At 30.6% G+C, this 18,226-nt stretch overlaps 1 protein-coding gene across 1 annotated transcript; it reads right to left on the reverse strand.

Annotated features, from left to right (window-relative positions):
• Positions 1-2,850: 2,850 nt before the first annotated feature.
• On the reverse strand, positions 2,851-11,797 carry LOC109800598 (uncharacterized). The gene is made up of 13 exons (XM_020361380.3): positions 11,658-11,797; positions 11,312-11,445; positions 11,111-11,239; positions 10,820-11,014; positions 9,788-9,835; positions 9,586-9,714; positions 7,655-7,779; positions 6,855-6,965; positions 5,721-5,829; positions 5,374-5,492; positions 4,345-4,498; positions 3,428-3,572; positions 2,851-3,179 (listed from the first exon to the last, which is right to left on the reverse strand). Exons 2-13 carry the CDS (start codon positions 11,426-11,428, stop codon positions 3,142-3,144), a joined length of 1,419 nt encoding a protein of 472 aa, XP_020216969.1. The 5' UTR covers positions 11,429-11,445; positions 11,658-11,797; the 3' UTR covers positions 2,851-3,141.
• Between the last annotated feature and the right edge of the window lie 6,429 nt (positions 11,798-18,226).

Consider the following 18,226-nt stretch of genomic DNA (forward strand, 5'->3'; position numbering starts at 1 on the left):
TGACACCAGTAAAAATATCATACTTGTGCATTGTCGCTAGCAATACACTATAGTAGTCTAGAAGTACATATCAGGTTATACTCGCTGCAAACTTTCACTAGAAGGGCAAACTATAAGTGTTTGATCGAGATAGATAAATCACACAAGATACATCCCATGCTCATGAAGGCAGGACTGAGACTTCCAAACCGAGTTATTCCCAAGGTTGGCTTCCAAGCTTTTTATACAAGGGACCTTCCTTGGTGGCGTATTCCATATCATATCTTAAAAAAACACTTTTATGCACATGGTGCATGTTAAACAAACTCTATGTTAATATTTCACATATGATCTTATTAATTCATTGCTAACTAATCTCATATCATAAAATTATCAATCATTCTTAATATAACAATTAACAATTCAACTATATCAATTAAATATTAGCAATCAATGGCATAAGGGATCACATTACTACAACTCATACATAGCTCACAAGCATATCAATAGCACGCTCACATACTACATTTTCATAACTTAATCTCCTTCAATATCACGTGGTCCAAACACCTTAGTTAGAGTTGTATATGTGCTATTAAGTTTGTCTTAATTTTATTACAAAACTAAGACAATTATCTCCAACGTCTACGTTGACCACAAGAGCTAAATATGTCATCTACTATTTTAAATAAATACAAAATTGTAACATTTCAGCCTAAATTTGACAGTCTAATCTTTGCTCACTAATTTGATCATAACTTGAGTTCTAGACCTTCTTTTTAGGTGATTACAATAATATTTGAAAGCTAACATCCAAGGCTACAACTTTTATGAAGATTACAAAACCTAATTCTGTCATTTAAGTTTACTCGAAAGGGTTATAAAGTATGCACATTACATTTTGCGCACAGAATATAAGGTTCATCTTTTCACTTACATAACTCGGTCATTCCTTAACATTTTTATATGATTCTCGAGTCTAAACTATAGCCCCAAATGTGTACTTTTTAACCCAATAATTGGAGCTTAAATATAGTAATCACACACGTAAAAATCACATAAATATCAAAGTATATTCATACCAAAATTTTCATAACAAGGCACAACATATATCCAAAACTCTTTTTTCTTGTAAATAAAAACTAATTTATTTTAAATATTTTAAAATTTAATTCCTAAATAAAAACTAAATTATATAAATAATTAAAAAAAATATCTTAAAAAATTTTTGTAAAAAAAAATTTCTAAAAAATTCTCACATAAGATAAAGATTGTGTTTAATATATAAATATTGAAGATCGATAGATGATAAATAAATTTCAAAATTATCTCCATAATTTTTCTCAAAATTCTTGTTTGTATTAAACTATCTTCTGGAAATTTAACACGTCTTGACTATTTTTTTTTACTATTTTAAATTTGTATAAAATTAATAAGAAGAAACAATAATAATTTATACTAATATATAAAGGGAATACTTGGATGTGTAACTACCTTTGATCTCCACTTTTTAATAGACCATTATATCCCTCAAACATAAAAAAATGCTTATATATCATTTCTAAATAATTACACACAATCTTTTAATATTCTATTTATGTATAACTATTAGAGGCACGAAGTGCCTCGACCCCTCTAGTAATAATAATAATAATAATAATAAGTTGTTTCACTCTTCTTATATAAACTTTTGAAATCAGGAAATAGTAAAAGTAGTGTGACATTTTTGTAGTTAAAAATGAAAATGAAAATTAAAAAAAATTACACAAACAAACCCTAATTCCCCAAGTGTTTTGTAAATCGTTGGAGTGATTAAAATGTCAAAATTATTTAAGTTCTACTAAAAGAATTATTATAAGTACTCATGATTAAACCAGGAGGGTCTACTAAAATAAAGAACTTTTGAGATACACATCACAACTTTTGAGAATTTCTCTTCTAAAATTATTTTTTTTGAAAAAAAAAACTTCTATTCAAATACATTCTAAATCTATTTAAGTTTTTTTTTTTTTTAAACTACTATTAGTATGCTTCATATGAAACAGATGTCTACACATGTATGCTCAAAAATTCATCACGTGCCCCCATTGAATAGGAAGCCTCTTAGGCCACCTTTTACCGTGTTTCTTAAATTGTTAAGGGCGTTGCAAAACTTGTTTTATTTACGGCTAGAGGAGTAGCAATTAAATTTAAGCTACGGTTACTTGTGCATGTAACTCTCGATCAATGTTTTTAAACCAGACCAGTCACGTAACCGATTTAGGTATTAATTCAAAAATCAATATTAATAAAATAATAATAATAATTATTAATATAAAATTAATATTAAATAAATATAATATTACAATTTTAGAACACTAAAAATTAAAATAAAATATTATTTATAGATTCTTAACATTTAATGTATACATAAAATTTTAAACCATATATAATATAATATTTAAGTTAAAATTTTAACAAAATATAACAATGTCTATTAATAATAATTACATCTAAAATAAAAAGTATCAAATTAATATAATATAAATTATAAACAATAAAGATATTAAAAATTATAATTTATAATTTTTTATTAAAAACATTTTTAATATAATTTTTTAACTAAACTGGTTCAATCCGGTTTGATCGATTTTTTTACCGATTTCTACCAAATCAATGCAGAATGATTTCTCTAGCCAACTGAACCAATTTCTAGCTAAATCGGTGCGATCAGTCAATTCAGTCTGATTTTCAAAACTATACCCTCAACTAAACTAAAAAAAGGCTGGGCCACCTAAAAAATTGTGTTGAGTTCCACAACTATTGATGCCCTTAATCAAATGTACATATAGAATGCAAACTGTCATTAGACATTTTTCCCAGAATTTCAAATAATGGCAATGCAATTATTCTTGACTATAAATAAATAAATTGTGTACAATCCCAAAGCATTCTAAAATTCAAAAATAAAAAATAAAAAATAAAAAATAAAATATACTTGGTGAGGCACCACAAAATCTTATTGTGATTGCCATCAATGTCCAACTTATATATACCTATTAAAGAGATAATTTTAATCTACCTCTCTTCAACGTCACACAAGAAGTGATTACCAGTTAATCAAATCAACAAACTACGTTGATCCAGACCTATTTAGTCTCTCCCAAAAAAATATTTTACTAATCAGTGTTTTCTGCTGCCTCTGGGCTTAACATCCTTACCTGTGAAAAAGTCAAGTGAAGTCAGTTGGATATAGCTGGTTTAGTAGGATGGAGAGATATCTTAATATGAAAATATAAAATACACATATCAGAAGCCTCCAATAAATGGAAATACTAGAAAACATGTAAGGCATGCTATTTTGAAATGCAAATAGAGATTATTATAAAAAATTAAATTAATGTTAAGATCTATTGCCATCTTTTATTTATTGTCTATCTTAAGCAACAGCCAACAGTCACAGTGCCACCTTTAAATCTGCCAGCTCGGGACAAAGCTTCTTCTGCTAGAGGTCTCCACTGTTCTGCACAAGAATAATTGATTCCAAGTCCAACGCTAAGTCCCCTCAGTAGATGAACTGTCCGAAGTACAGAAAACAGTTCTTCTGGAAAAGCCTGTCATAAACAGGCACAGAAAAAATTGAAAATTTAGTGAATAACAAGAAGCAGCATAAAATATTAACAGGCTATTACCTGCTTATTCCTTCACTATAAATATCATTAACTAGCGTGCATCAATAGTAACTACTGTATTTAATAATTGCTTTAGTGCCAATATATTTTCATCTACTAATAATGAGTCGCCGAAAAAGATCGCCACCACCAAACTTGGACGTAAAAGAGACTAGACTCTTTTACATATTTTAGTTACTGTAACATTCAAAACTACCACTCTATAGGTACACAAAACACAGATTCACCAAAACAACTAAAATATGATATTAAACTCTGGAACATTTCTTAGAGGTTACTAGGGGAGTTAACAACCTTGTAGACTTGTTCCAGTATAGTAGGGCTTCTGCACTTTTTATTCAATCGCCCCTCTCTCAAGAAAACAAATAAATCATATCTACAAATTCTTTTAAAATATCAAATTTTCCTGTCTCCTCCCTCTTTTACTTAAGTCCTCCCAGGATTAGTTTTTTTTTATTTTAAAAAAGAATCCATAACTAACACCTCTGACACCTCAAAGTGAGGTGGGTTTTAATTTTCAATGTGCAACAGAATAACCTGACAAATTTGATACACTGATCTGTCCCCTGATTAATAAAAACACCAACTAAAATAGATTAAGTAGTATTTTAAGCAGCAGATATCCCATATCACATCAAGTATGTGTGATCTCCAAGAACAAATGGGAAAAAGAAAATTGAATTCTAAGACATACCATAACACCAACTTTTTTAATTGAAGAATCCTCTGAGAAAGGTTGCAGCATTGTCACCCCAGGAGGCAATTTTGTATCAAACATCGTCTCCGCTAGTTTAAACAATTCCTGTTGCTCATTTTCACAGTTGCTCAAGGTTTCTATACCAAGCTCCCTATAAAATCAAACAAGTAGTTAGATAATTTAATTTAAACATATCCACTGACTGATCGTCATTTTCAATTCAAAATTATGGTTTAAAAGTCCACTTTAACTGTGTTCACCCCTAACTCACCATAGTTGCAGCCTCTTCTGGGTGTTGTCTTAATTGCAGCCTCAAGGGTAGTGTTTATACCCACATTGACTAGAGATATAGCTTAAATAAAGCTTATAAAATAAGACAATTTTGTGGAGTTGAGTTAGATCTTAGGCCTCAATTCTAAGAAATATCTATAGTGGCATAAAAAATAAGAAAAAATCAACTTTAGAAAAGGATACCAAGGTTATATATACTATGGGCATCAGATTTTGACCCTTTTTGGATTTCATATCAATTCAGGGTTTGTATCTTCAATTTTAGCAAAGACAAGTAGAGATTCAAGTCACGGTTTCTTGGATTTGGCTCTACAAAAGAGATTAAGGGAGCATCCACCCTTGACTTAAAAGCAGGTTTAAGTTTATTATATATTTTAATTTAAATTAAGGGAAAATACATCCTTACTTTCTCACTGTAGTGGAGTCAAATCCAGTTTCTTTTGTCTTGGTATAATGAGAGCAATTTAGAATGCCATTAAACTATTTGATACCAATGAAGAATTAAGCAATATAGATTTCTCATTTTTTCCAACCCTTTAATTTATTTTTTCTCCTCTCTAGTCTTCTTTCTCTCTTAGTATCTCTCAAATCTATTTGTCATTATACATCAATTATTCCCCGCAGCACTGCTTGTGCAGTTTGTATCTCAGTATTAACTAAAGATATTTGTTTCTGTTCTTATTTTCATCAAACAAGAGAGCATTAGATATAGATAAGACGAGCAAATCTCAGTACCTATAGCTCTCTGCAGCTCTTAATGGGTCACCATTAGCAATTGCTAGAACTAGATTAGCATAGCCAAGCCTCAACTGTTCTGGGAGATCCTTCACCTGCCCATAGTCTAGCAAGGCAACCTGAATTGAGGGAATTTACTAGCATTAGGATGGTGACTTAAAAGTTAATATATATATATATATATATATATATCAGGCATCAATATCTAAAACTAATTTTTAATATTCTACCCATGACTACAAGTCATTCCATATGTAATTCCTCTTGATTAAAACATCTATACAATAACATTAGGATTGAAATACCGCTCGAGAGATATTAGAAAATAAATATAGCTGATGACTTGCCTCCGATCCTTTACAAATCAGGATATTTCCAGGATGAGGATCTGCATGGAAGAATCCACTTTTCAAAATCATTTGACCATATGCTAGAGTCAAGCTTTGAAGAATTTTCCTGCACTTTTATAAAACTGTTAATAGTGTAATACACCTAAAACTACATATATGAAAAATCATCTACGTTATAAATCTTCTGGAAGAAGGTTTGTGTTATTGTTATTAAAACTTAATGATCCTCTCTTTGTTATCTGATTCTGACATTTGAGTACATCCCCCTAAAAATTATCAGGACAGAAACCAAATATGTTCGAAGTTGAATAATGAGTTCCAAGATTTATCAAATCCATATTAGCCTTGCAATTTATTAATTTATTATAGTTCTCCTTCAGAAGTATTACAATTTTCTAATTCATTGTTTACACCAAATGTATGGCTTAATTATTTTAAAAGTATAGGTTCAGTTAAGCATCATTGTATGCACAGCAATTGAACTTGGAACTAAAAATCATTGTAGGAAATCAGTACCATGTTCCAAATTTTATTGTTTTCACTTTTTCAAGAGTTTAATAAAATTTATCCATAGAAAATTCAAATGTTTTCAAGTATAAGGAAAAGCAGCAAGCACGCACATTCATTTGATTTATACAGGATATGTTGCTAAAAGACACTGATTTGATTATTCATGATAGAGGTTTTGCATACTGAACTTTAGTGCATTTAGTTGGAGCTGAATGCTCACATATCTTTAAGGGCCTCATGTTGATCTCTTGATTCTCTTCAACTAATTATGGGATAGGATTAGGTTTATGACGTGACATTCTTCTCATGGTTAGGAGTGGCCATTTATGACATTAAGAGTTGCTGCATTCTTAATTTTATTCTTGTTTATGCTGTCTTTTTATTTTGAAGAACGTCATATCCTTCCCACTAGTTTTACTTTCCTTCTCATTAATTTATTTTTGTACGCAAAAGTAAAAGAGACACCAATGAATGAGTGAATAAGTTTATATTGGTGACTCAAATAGACAAGAAAGCTAAAAAGCAAATGTTCATAAGTCAGAATTTAGGTCACGTATAGGTTATTAACTAAAAAGTGTGGTGCAGAAAACTACTTTTAGGATATATAGCTCAGGAGCTTACTGCTTTGCTGCTGCTGCAACCTTACCACGAGGATTTATGCCTCTCTTTGCTATTTCATCACCAAGATTCATTATCGGAATCCCATCAATATATTCCATAACTAGGACCCTTCTGTACAATTCAAGAAACACATCATTACTTAAAGAAACTCATCGCAACTGAAATACATGTGAAGCAATACGTCTGAGTAGAACTTTAACCAAGAAAATATAAGTATTGCACTTTTCTTGGCTATTTGACCAGGATCGAACATGTAACATAGAATTTTTTATTTTTATTTTTCCATACCGAATATCTATTCTTTATTGTTTTCTGTTCAACCTAGTTTTTATCAATAAGTGGTCTTTTCATAAAATATCATAGAAAGTTAAAAAGTTAATAGTGACATGCTTGATACACGGCACTGAATTTTAGGTTCTGATTACTGCACAACTTAACTGAGCGCTACCATTCATGTTTTTTCAATTATTTTAATTTTAGTATTTTGCCCAAAAAAAAACGAAATATTACCTAAATGGCTAAATTATTCAATTAGCAAAACGAGCTTGCCAAAAAACTCATGTGATTAAATAAAGAAATTAGTAAAGCTAGCATGCACTGCCACATAACATGTAATTGGACTTTGGAGACGAGCTATATTTAAAAAATATCAATCATTTCTGAAACAGACATACATTCCAAGTCCAACGAATAAATATCTGGCTCTTCTCATTGAAAATAATATAGTGATTTAAGCATTCTAGTCCTTTACTAATGTTACCTTATCCAGATTATGTTAGATTTTGGTCTACATAGCATACCTAGTAACCATATCTCGTATTACTCGTGGCACCAAAACAGGAGTCTTTTTGTTATTTTGATGCAAGAACTTTCTAATCCGTTCCATTGCATCAGCTTCCCTCATGAAGTCAAATTCATATCCAATCTAAAATGTCACAAATCATCAAGTAGATGTTCAGAACTTGTCATGATAAATTGAAGGAAGAACCTCAATATTAACATGACTATGGAGCTATAAGCATAGTAAAGAAACTAAATGATTAATAGAAAATTCTAAGACAATCAACTAAAAGGTAGATGGGGGTGGGCTTTGTTTTCTCAAGCATCAAACCTGTGTCATTCATTGATAAAGTACTTTTAGTTCAGTATTCTATACATGACTTACATGCTAACGGAAGAGATACCTGTTCAGTTTTCTTTAGAGAACTAATATATTTCTTTTATACAAAATATATGTAGCATAAACAAATAAAAGCCTGCTAAAGTGTAAATTCCTATTTTCCTCCCAAATCCTCCTAAGTAAAACAATTTAGGAAAGAAAAATTAGATGATAGTCAATAATTAAATAAACATTCCCTCCAGAAGTACAATCATTACATTCATAAAGATTCAGTTGAGATTTAATCACAAAATACTCCAAGATACCTCCATCAAGATGGTGACATCTTGCCCTTAGACAGAAAATCATTTATACTTTACTAGGGGGAGGGGGAGGAATTGAAGGGAGAGGGAGAGAATAAATGAGAATTGATTTGATAAGAAATAGGCAAGAAATAAAGCAAAATAAAGTGAAATTTGTAGTTGATTAGTAGAGTGAAATTAGGTGAAAAATAGAGGGAAGTTGATATTTTAAAATTGTACTTTATATATTAGATTTTTATGTAAAAATAAATAATATATACAATTACCATTTTACCTTTCTCTGTTTATTCATGTATGTTTCTATCTACCATTTTTGTTGTATGAGCATAATGTTAGATTTTATCATAAAACTAATTGACATTAAATAAAGTTTCCCAACAGATATATAAACCACACTTAAAGAATTGAGGTAGGCATGTGGGACTTCCTAACACCCACCCTTCATAGATGCCTGTCGAACCAAGGGATGCCTACTAGAATAGGCAAATCAAGAAGATGGGTTTTAGTCTCAGATACCATGTTAGATTTCATCTTAAAATCAATTGACATTAAGCAAAGTTGCACAATAGATATATAAACTGCACCCGAAGAACTGAGGTAGACAATGTGAGACTTCCTAACACATAATTCATATTGGAATATGGTAATTTTTACGTTAGAAGATAGTAGCCATCGAAATATGAGTATAATGTACACATTCTACCATAAAGCATTACCCATACTAGCAAGTTATGGGCGCATAAAAAACAAAGGAAACAGATGATTATTTTTGTCTTTGCCAGAGAATTCCACAACAATCCCCTCATCCTAGAGGGTAATTTTTTAACCCATGGGACCCACCTTCATTTCCACACAAATATCCACAAATTCACCCTCACAAGCACATATGTTTTTCCTAAATACCCTCTAATCCATCCCCCTCCCCTCAAATACCTCTAAATCTACTCCCCCAAATACAGTGTTAATGTGATTCATTCAAAAGCACATAAAACAATTAGGTAAAAGAGGTCAGACATGTTTAGAACTTCCTTACCACTTGATTGTATAATATTCTTTTTAATTCATAACATGTTTCCAGTATGAATTGCATCCAAATTCCAAAACCTATCAGTCATGCATCACACATAATGAAGGTGCACAAGTACATTTTAATCTTAATAGGACCTTTTATTTTAATCTGTAATAGAAAAACAAATCCAGCAATGTGTTTGTTCCTTGATCAGGATGCAACTTATAAACAAACCCATAAAACGGGAAGAAAACAGGTGGGAATAAAATAATCCACATAGATTAAAGAAATAAAGTCCACCTGTTTTTCCATTTCCTTAGTCACTGAATATAGATCAAATTTGATATCTGTCTTTTGCATATACAAAGCAAAAGCTTGCAAGTTATGGATATCCGTCATCATCAAATCCTGAATTCCAGGATGTTGAACCTATTATTTGCAAGAGAAATCAGAATCTGAAGTTTGTTGTCTCAAAACCGTTGGGGTTATTAGCTTTAATTACCTTGACAACAACATCACCATTATCACCTTTCAGTCTTGCTCTATGAACCTAATATGCACACAAGACATAAGTCAGTTACATGGTACTGAATGCCAATATAAATTTAAGACTCGCAAAATATGCTTCTTTTACTGACAAATCACCCTTCTGAGGAGTTATGAGATATAGACATGAATATGAACCCCAAGATGCAAAGCAATTTGTTTAGATTTTACAATACTGAAAAAATACAATGCTATATATCCAACAAGGTTTTTACACATCAAAATCATTCTCCCACCAACCAGATCGAATTGCATTAGCATAATGAAATAGAAATTTAAATATAAAAAAGGAGAGAAAATAGTTTAAAAATAGTACGTATGGAAAATTTTGTTTAATTTCATAGAAATAACCCTAAGTGGCCCTTGATTAACATAAATTATGCACTTAAAGTAAATGAACACTGAAGCAAACATAGTGGATGCATACTAAACCAACTCTAACTTCAAGAGTCACTGGCTATGGTCTCTGATGAATCAAGCTTAGTTGCAAGAGTAGTGGTAGTGCCTTTTGATAAGGCTTTATCAGCAAAGGCAAACGATGAATTGAAGAACAACGTGAATTACATTCAACCCAACATTATTTCAAACACACGCTAACTAGTTGGTTTGTACTTCTTATGGACGGTTTTCTATAACTGCTATTTCTTGGAGCTGCGTCCACCTTTGCACATCATAAATAGCAGTGAGCTTGTTTCTCCTTTTAGCCGAAACATTAAACAATATAAACCAACCTCTTGGAAACACTCAGAGTAGCGTTACAAGTACCGTGTGACACGTGTAGGGGTCACAGATCCCTCCAATGACCTGAGGGGCCGCAGCAACCCCCCCCCCCCCCCACAAAAAAATGTCGGGTCCAAAAGGGAACTAAATTGTTTTCTATAACTAGTGTCCTAACAAATCATCGCAAGCATGCATAAACACTTGTTCTTGAAGGAAAAAGAATAGTAGTGTAATTCAAATGATAATAGGTTAGAAGTTTAACATGTACCTGAGCAATTGAAGCAGAGCCAAGGGGTTCCACATCGAACCTGTCAAACACATCATGAATACCCTGTCCCAGCTCATTCTCCAGCACTAGTTTCACCGCATCAAAAGGGGTTGGAGGAGCCCTATCACATAGGGTAACAAGCCTTTTCACCCACGCAGACGGGGCCAAATCAGGCTTCCCTAAAATTTGCGCAATCTGTTCCATATTTTACACCACATCAAATCAACACAACAAACAATCAATCATAAGAAGAAGAAAAAAAATTAAAAAAAGAGTAACATGTTGGAAGACCTTGAGGAAGAAACCTCCGAGGTCAGAGCACATGGCGAAAATCTTATCGGCAGCAATCTCGTGCTGCCTCTCCCACATTGCTTCCTGCTTCTGCGCATCTCTGACGAAATTCACTCTCACTTGAAACACCTGCTTAATAATGAATGAACATTGTAATCGAAGCCAAAACATGCAAAGTTAGCGAGAGAGAGAGAGAGTGACCTTGTATCCGGTGTAAATGTCAATGGCTCGAACCCAGAATTGGAAGGAGCGTTGCCAAGGACGCAACTGAAACGACACCTTATCTTTTATAGCGTTGATATCGATAGGAGGCAACATGGTGCGCCTCACACTCCCTAGCGCACACAAATACCATGTACCATTTAATTATATACAATATATTCTGTGCTCCTTACTCCTTAGTCCTTACTTCTCAACTCAACTCACTGTGTGCCTCATAAACCATCAAATTGGATTTCACTAACTCACTCTCACTTATTATACTTTGCTTGCAACCCTGGTTTTAGTCATACCCAAAAATACGTGAAAAAGGTCGTTGGAACATTACCTACTATGGATAACTTTGCCTCTTTTTCAGAACACCTTCTTCACATCTACATGCTTTTCATTTTAGCACCACACATGAATATGAATATGAATATGAATACGAATATGGTTAGTTGGTGGGTTCAATTTTTTTGTTTTCCTGTCTCCTCACATCTCATCTATTTAATGCGCCTTATTTTGTGCTTAATAATTTTTTTCAAACTTTAATTTATTACTAAATATTTAACACTTCTCATAGTCATTGGGCTTGCAATGTTTTAACAAAATATGTTTATTAACTGTATTTATTTCTTTATTTTGATGTATGTCTATAAATTTAATTTAAGTTTTGAATGTACAAAATTTAATATGTGTATAGTAGGTATAAAGAAGGGGGCGGGTGTCATTTAAATTCATTTAATAGAGTGATTTATTGCATTCATTATATCAATTCGAGTTGTGAACACTCTTAATTATATACATAAAATCCTTAGAGAAAGTAATTTTAACCATAAAAATTATTTCTAAAAAAAATTGATCCCTCTTTTGACCATAAATACTTCCATTTTTTAATTACTTTTATATTTCTTTGTTCATTTAGAACGTCCGGATACCATATCAATATCATCTATTTAATTAGCTATGAAAAAGACAAGTTTTTTAATTTATATAACAAAAATTATTATAAATAATTTTTAATATATAAATTATACTATAATTGAAACATGTTATAAAAAATATTATTAACCATTTAAATTATGTTTTAAATTTATTATAGATAATTTTTATATATTGATCATTTATTTAAAAAAATATATTAAAATTTAATTTAAAATAACAAATAATAGATTAAAAAGAGATAAAGAAAAAATTTAAGAAAAACTTTCTAAAAATGTTTTCATTAAAAAATAACTAAAAACTCTCTTATTATAAAATTGTTCATAAAAAAATATTTTTAGTCTTTATATTTAATGGATCATTACAACTCGAATAATTGAACAATTAACTATCTATTTAATTTTTTTTATAAAAAATATTAGATATGTGTTTGTTTTTACGTTCATTACAAATCAACGTAAAATCATTATTTCACTTGCTTCTACATTTCTATCTCAAAAATTGAAAAAAAATATAAGTTAAACAATGTTAAAACATTAAAACAAACACACTCTAATAAATATGAACTCCATTTTTCTCCTAGTTATATAAAGACAACATTTCTTTAATCAAAATAATATTGCTTTGGTTTTTAAAAGTAATATTATGTCTTCCTATAAATATCTTAATACTCTATCAGAAAAAAATAAATATATTTATTGCTTTCAAAACTTAAACAACATCTAATACTTTCTTTATGTTATTTTTTTTTCAAATACTATCGTTTCTTGCTCTATATAACTAGAAAAACAAATATTCACCAGAATGACCCCCCCCCCCCCAAAAAAAAAAACATTATTTACCCTTTATACCATTGTTTTCTTCCTCTCAAATTCCCTCTCTCAACTTAATATTTTTAATTATTTCTTCTCAATACTAAAAAGTCGGTTCTTCCTGACTCGATTTCTTAATAGTTTTATTAAATAGAAGCAAATTAGTTTATTAATAATTAAATTATTTTATGGGTTAATTAAAATAGGTAGGTGAGACAGAGTAGAATAAATAGAATTCTTTTTTATAAATATTCAAATTAACCTCTAAATATTAAATATGAACATCTATTATATATTTTGTATGATAATATTTTTAGGAGCTTTTTTCAATAAGAAGGTTTGTAAGGATTTTTTTTTAATCTTTTTATCTAATATGATTTTTATGTATCATAATAATTTATGAATTAAATATTAATATTTTAAAATAAATTATCAATAAATAAAAATAAATGTTTATTATAATACAAATTTTTATCATAAATCTAAAATATAATTTATATATTTAAAAATATTTATATATACTAATTTTAAATATAATTTATATATTCAAACATAATATTTATCTAGATATATAATTTAATATAAATTTTAATTATATATAATAATCATATATGTGCATTATACTAATTAAAATATTAATATCTTTCTATGATCAGATCCTTAGAAAAGGAATTAATGTGTCATTAGTAAGTGATATTAAATTTAACCAAATCTCTTACTCTGATAATCTATGGGAAGATTAGTTCTAAAACATGAGGAATCAGCCTAATGCTTTCAAATTTGATTCTTGTTTGCTTGACAAGTGAAACTAAATTCAAATTCCTAAAGTAATATACTAGTTCAAGCAATATCTTTATTAAGATCAAATCCTTATTTTATGTTCACACACACATAAAAGAAAGGTTGTTAGGATATATTTTTTTTTTGTGTCCAAAACACTACATATAAGTCATTTTTATATATTTTTTAATTCATTAAAATACATAATTATAATAAATAAGACGATTATGATATATATATATATAAAGATAAATATTTGAATTTAATAATTAAATTTAAATTAATACCAAATATACATAGAAAACAATATTCCTTTTTTTTTACAAGGAAAGCAATATTTAAAAAAAAAACTCATTAATACTTTTTTTTTCATCCTCACCAATATCTTCTATTTAACTTGTTCTACACGTGATAGTAGTCATTAATACATAATTAAAAAAATAAAAGAACATTAAATTACAAATTAATACCAGTTTCTTTTATTTTTTTAATTATATTTATTAATTAACTGTTAAATTGTCCTAATTTTTATCCCTGCTTTACATTTAATTTTTTTTTTTTAAATTGATATACTTAATTGCCAAACTCCCTAATATTTTTCATCTATTGAAATTATAATGATTATGAAATAGTAGTCACTAATACGTTTTTCAAAAATAAAAGAACATTAAATAACAATACCAGTTCCTTTTATTTATTTATTAATTATATTCATTAGTTAACTTTTAAATTATCCTATTTTTATCCATGTTTTACATTTAATTTTTTTAAAAAATTAATATCCTTAATTATCAAACTCTCTAATATTTTTTTATTTATTAAAATTATAATGATGTATCATAATTCGAACTTTAGATCCTGTGCATATTATTCAAATTCCTTGTCAATAAGGTAATCTTAGTGATATAAGGTTCTTTTTTATTTCAGAAAATGTTTTTGTTTTCATTTCTTGTTTTCATTATGAGGAAATAGTTTTAATTTTCAAATTTTGAAATTTAGAAAAATATCTAATTTAACTATTTTATTTTACAAATTTTACAATAAAAATTGAATAATAATTTGATAATATATATTAACAATAATATTAAAATCATTATATTGCTTATCTACAACTAATAACTAACTAACTATATATATATATATATATATATATATATATATATATATATATATATATATATATATAAATTATTAGAATAACTATCTATTCTATAAATTTACTTATTCCACTTTCTCACATTTATGTTATTTAAATATTCTCATATGAGAAGGAACATTATTCTTTTAACATGTAATTTTTTTTATATTTTTCATTTCAAAGTACATATCTTTTAACATTATTCTTTGGAGATTTGGCTTTCCAGAGAGGATTATCAAGCTTATCATGTGGGGCGTAACAAACTCATCCTTGTCTGTACTTTGGAATGGAAGCAAGCTACCCTCCTTTGCACCAACCCGAGGCTTAAGACAAGGAGATCCTCTCTCCCCATATTTATTCGTATTATGCATGGAACGACTAGCTCTCAGAATTAATGAACTGAACAGCGAGGGCAGCTGGAACCCAATCCATCTCTCTCCAGGAGGACCACCCATCTCGCACCTCCTTTTTGCAGATGACGTTATACTTTTCAGCCAAGCAACAAATGATCAAGTCCAAGTAATGGCTTCTGTGCTAGAGAACTTTTGCACCGCATCGGGTCTCAAGATAAATCTAGAGAAATCAAAATTTGTGGTCTCAAAAGGGGTGCCCAGCGCGAGAATTGAGCAATTAGAACAGACACTGGGTATTGAACATACACCTCGATTTAAAAGATATCTCGGGATACCAATGTTCCATGGGAAAGCCAAGATTGCAGATTTCCACCATGTAATTGACCGTATTAATGACTGCCTAGCGACTTGGAAGGGACGTCTTCTTAACAAAGCGGGTAGGTTATGTCTCATCAACTCAGTCGTCACATCTATCCCTCTATATAGCATGCAATCTCTTTGGTTACCCCAAGCAGTTTGTAATAGGATCAATCAAGCCAGCAGAACCATGCTTTGGGCCAAGGCGGGTTCATCACGATATTGGTCTTTAGTAGGCTGGAATACTGTCACTCGCCCGAAAGAGTTCGGAGGGTTAGGTATCAGGGAGTCTCGACAGGTCAACATCTCTCTCATTGGTAAATTGATATGGGACCTTCTCCACTCACCGCAAAAACCTTGGGTCAAGATTCTGCAAGCAAAATATTTACATGGGGCATCCGTATTGCAAGCGAAGAAGGCTAACGGTGCATCTCAAGTGTGGAACAGCATTGTTAAAGCCCTCCCCTATTTGCGACAAGGCTTCTTTCCAAAGCTTGGTGCAGGTAACTCTTCTCTTTGGTATGAAGATTGGTTAGGCACAGGGCCTCTTTGTAGAGAAGTGCCATATGTCCACATAAGTGATACTGATAGAATAGTTGCACATTGCTGGCAACAAGGAGCTTGGAATTTTGATTCACTCTTTACTCGTCTCCCTATGGAGTTGGTTAACCGTATTCAACAAGTTCCCATCCCTTCCTCTCCGGCAGGCGCTGACATGTTCTCTTGGGCAGGCGACTCTTCCGGATGCTATACAGCAGCTTCAGGCTTTAGGTTCCTCTTTTCACCCGACCATGGTCTTGCGGACCCTGTATGGAAGCGTGTTTGGAAACTGCATGTCCCAGAAAAAATTAAGTTCCTTTTATGGCAAGGCTTACACTCATCCATACCGACAAATCACTTTTGTTCTCTTCGCCATTTAGATTCTGTGGGAAGTTGCCCCCGCTGTTCCTGCCCACAAGAAACCATTCTCCATGCCATTCGAGATTGCCCACACTCTCGGGAAGTATGGCTGCAGGTTGGTAATACCCCCTCCCAGATTTTTTCGCAGATGGATTGCTTCACATGGTTTAAGGGAGTCATAACCAATCCAGCTTCTAAGAAACTAGCAATAGTTATTTGGTGGATATGGCGGCTACGAAACAACATGGTCTTTCATGGTAAGAACTGGTCAGTGCAGTATGTGACACGAATGATTGCTCTATCGATTGCACAGAACAATATATATCTAGAGAAGCATGAATTATGGAAAGAGAATGTAAAGTGGTCCCCTCCGGAATATCCTTGGATTAAAGTGAATGTGGATGGTAGCTGGCTTGGCCAATCGAGGATCATGGGAGTAGGAGGTGTAGTGCGAGATGCGGTGGGACGTTGGAAGGGGGGATTTGCTCGTTCTTTTGAAGATGGTGATTCTCTCAGAGCAGAGATCCTTGCTCTAGCGGAAGGTCTGTCGCTTTGTTGGAATGCAAGATTTCGGTATATAATCTGTGAATCGGACTGCATAGGGGCGGTGAAAGCAGTGCAGGGACCCACACTTGATAGAGATAACATTCACAAGCATAGTGACATCATTGGTGTAGTTAAGGACTTGGTGGCTAGGGATTGGAGTGTTAAGATAGTCAACATCCCTCGGGAGATTAACTCAGTAGCTCACGTTTTGGCTAGTTGGGGAGCAAAAAACTCGCCGTTTAATGTAATATGGAAGAGTCCTCCAAATTTTGTTTTATAAGTAGTAGGGGAGAACATCTATTCCCCTTTATAATTTTTTTTTTCCTTGTCTCTTCGCCCTGTTTAATTTTCTCACGAGATAAAAAAAAAAAAGTACATATCTTTTATTTAATGAGTAGTAATCGAGTGTCAAAACTAAATATATATTTTATCTTCAAAATTTAAATATAATTTATATTCATTATTTATTTATGTATTTATTATTTTCTAAAAATGAAAACATTGAAAATGTGTTTGATTTAACTATTTTTTTTATAATAAGAATATTTTTATAATTTTTTTCATCAATATACACGTTCCTATATTTAAAAAAAAAAAAAAAAGTTCTCAACCTGCATACAAAGAGAAAGAATGATTTACAAAAATTATAAAAATATTTCATTTTTTTACTTTAAAACAATTTGTAACAAATAAAAGGGTATATATATATATATAATAAGAATAAAATTTATTAAATTTATAATAATTATGTTAATTATTATATAAAAATAATTTTTTATTTGTTATTGATATAAAAGTGTTTACAAATATAACATATAATATTTATAATAATACTTTATAAATTTATTAAAATTGTTTAGATGATTGTAAAATCAATTAAACGAAATTACGTAACAACTGTAACATTTATTTTATAATTTATTTGTTAATTATAATTTATTCTCACCGCATAATATGCATAAAAGAAAGATTCGAGAACTGAGAGACATATAGTGCAAGTGACCTCCAAAAATATCATTCCACCGCCACATAAAAAATGTAGAGAATAATTAAGTTATGATCAAAATTACAAATTTTGCTACAGCGT

The sequence above is a fragment of the Cajanus cajan genome, chromosome 5 (genome assembly GCF_000230855.2).
Source record: "Cajanus cajan strain Asha chromosome 5, NIPB_CcT2T_4, whole genome shotgun sequence".
Classification (NCBI taxonomy): Eukaryota; Viridiplantae; Streptophyta; class Magnoliopsida; order Fabales; family Fabaceae; genus Cajanus; species Cajanus cajan.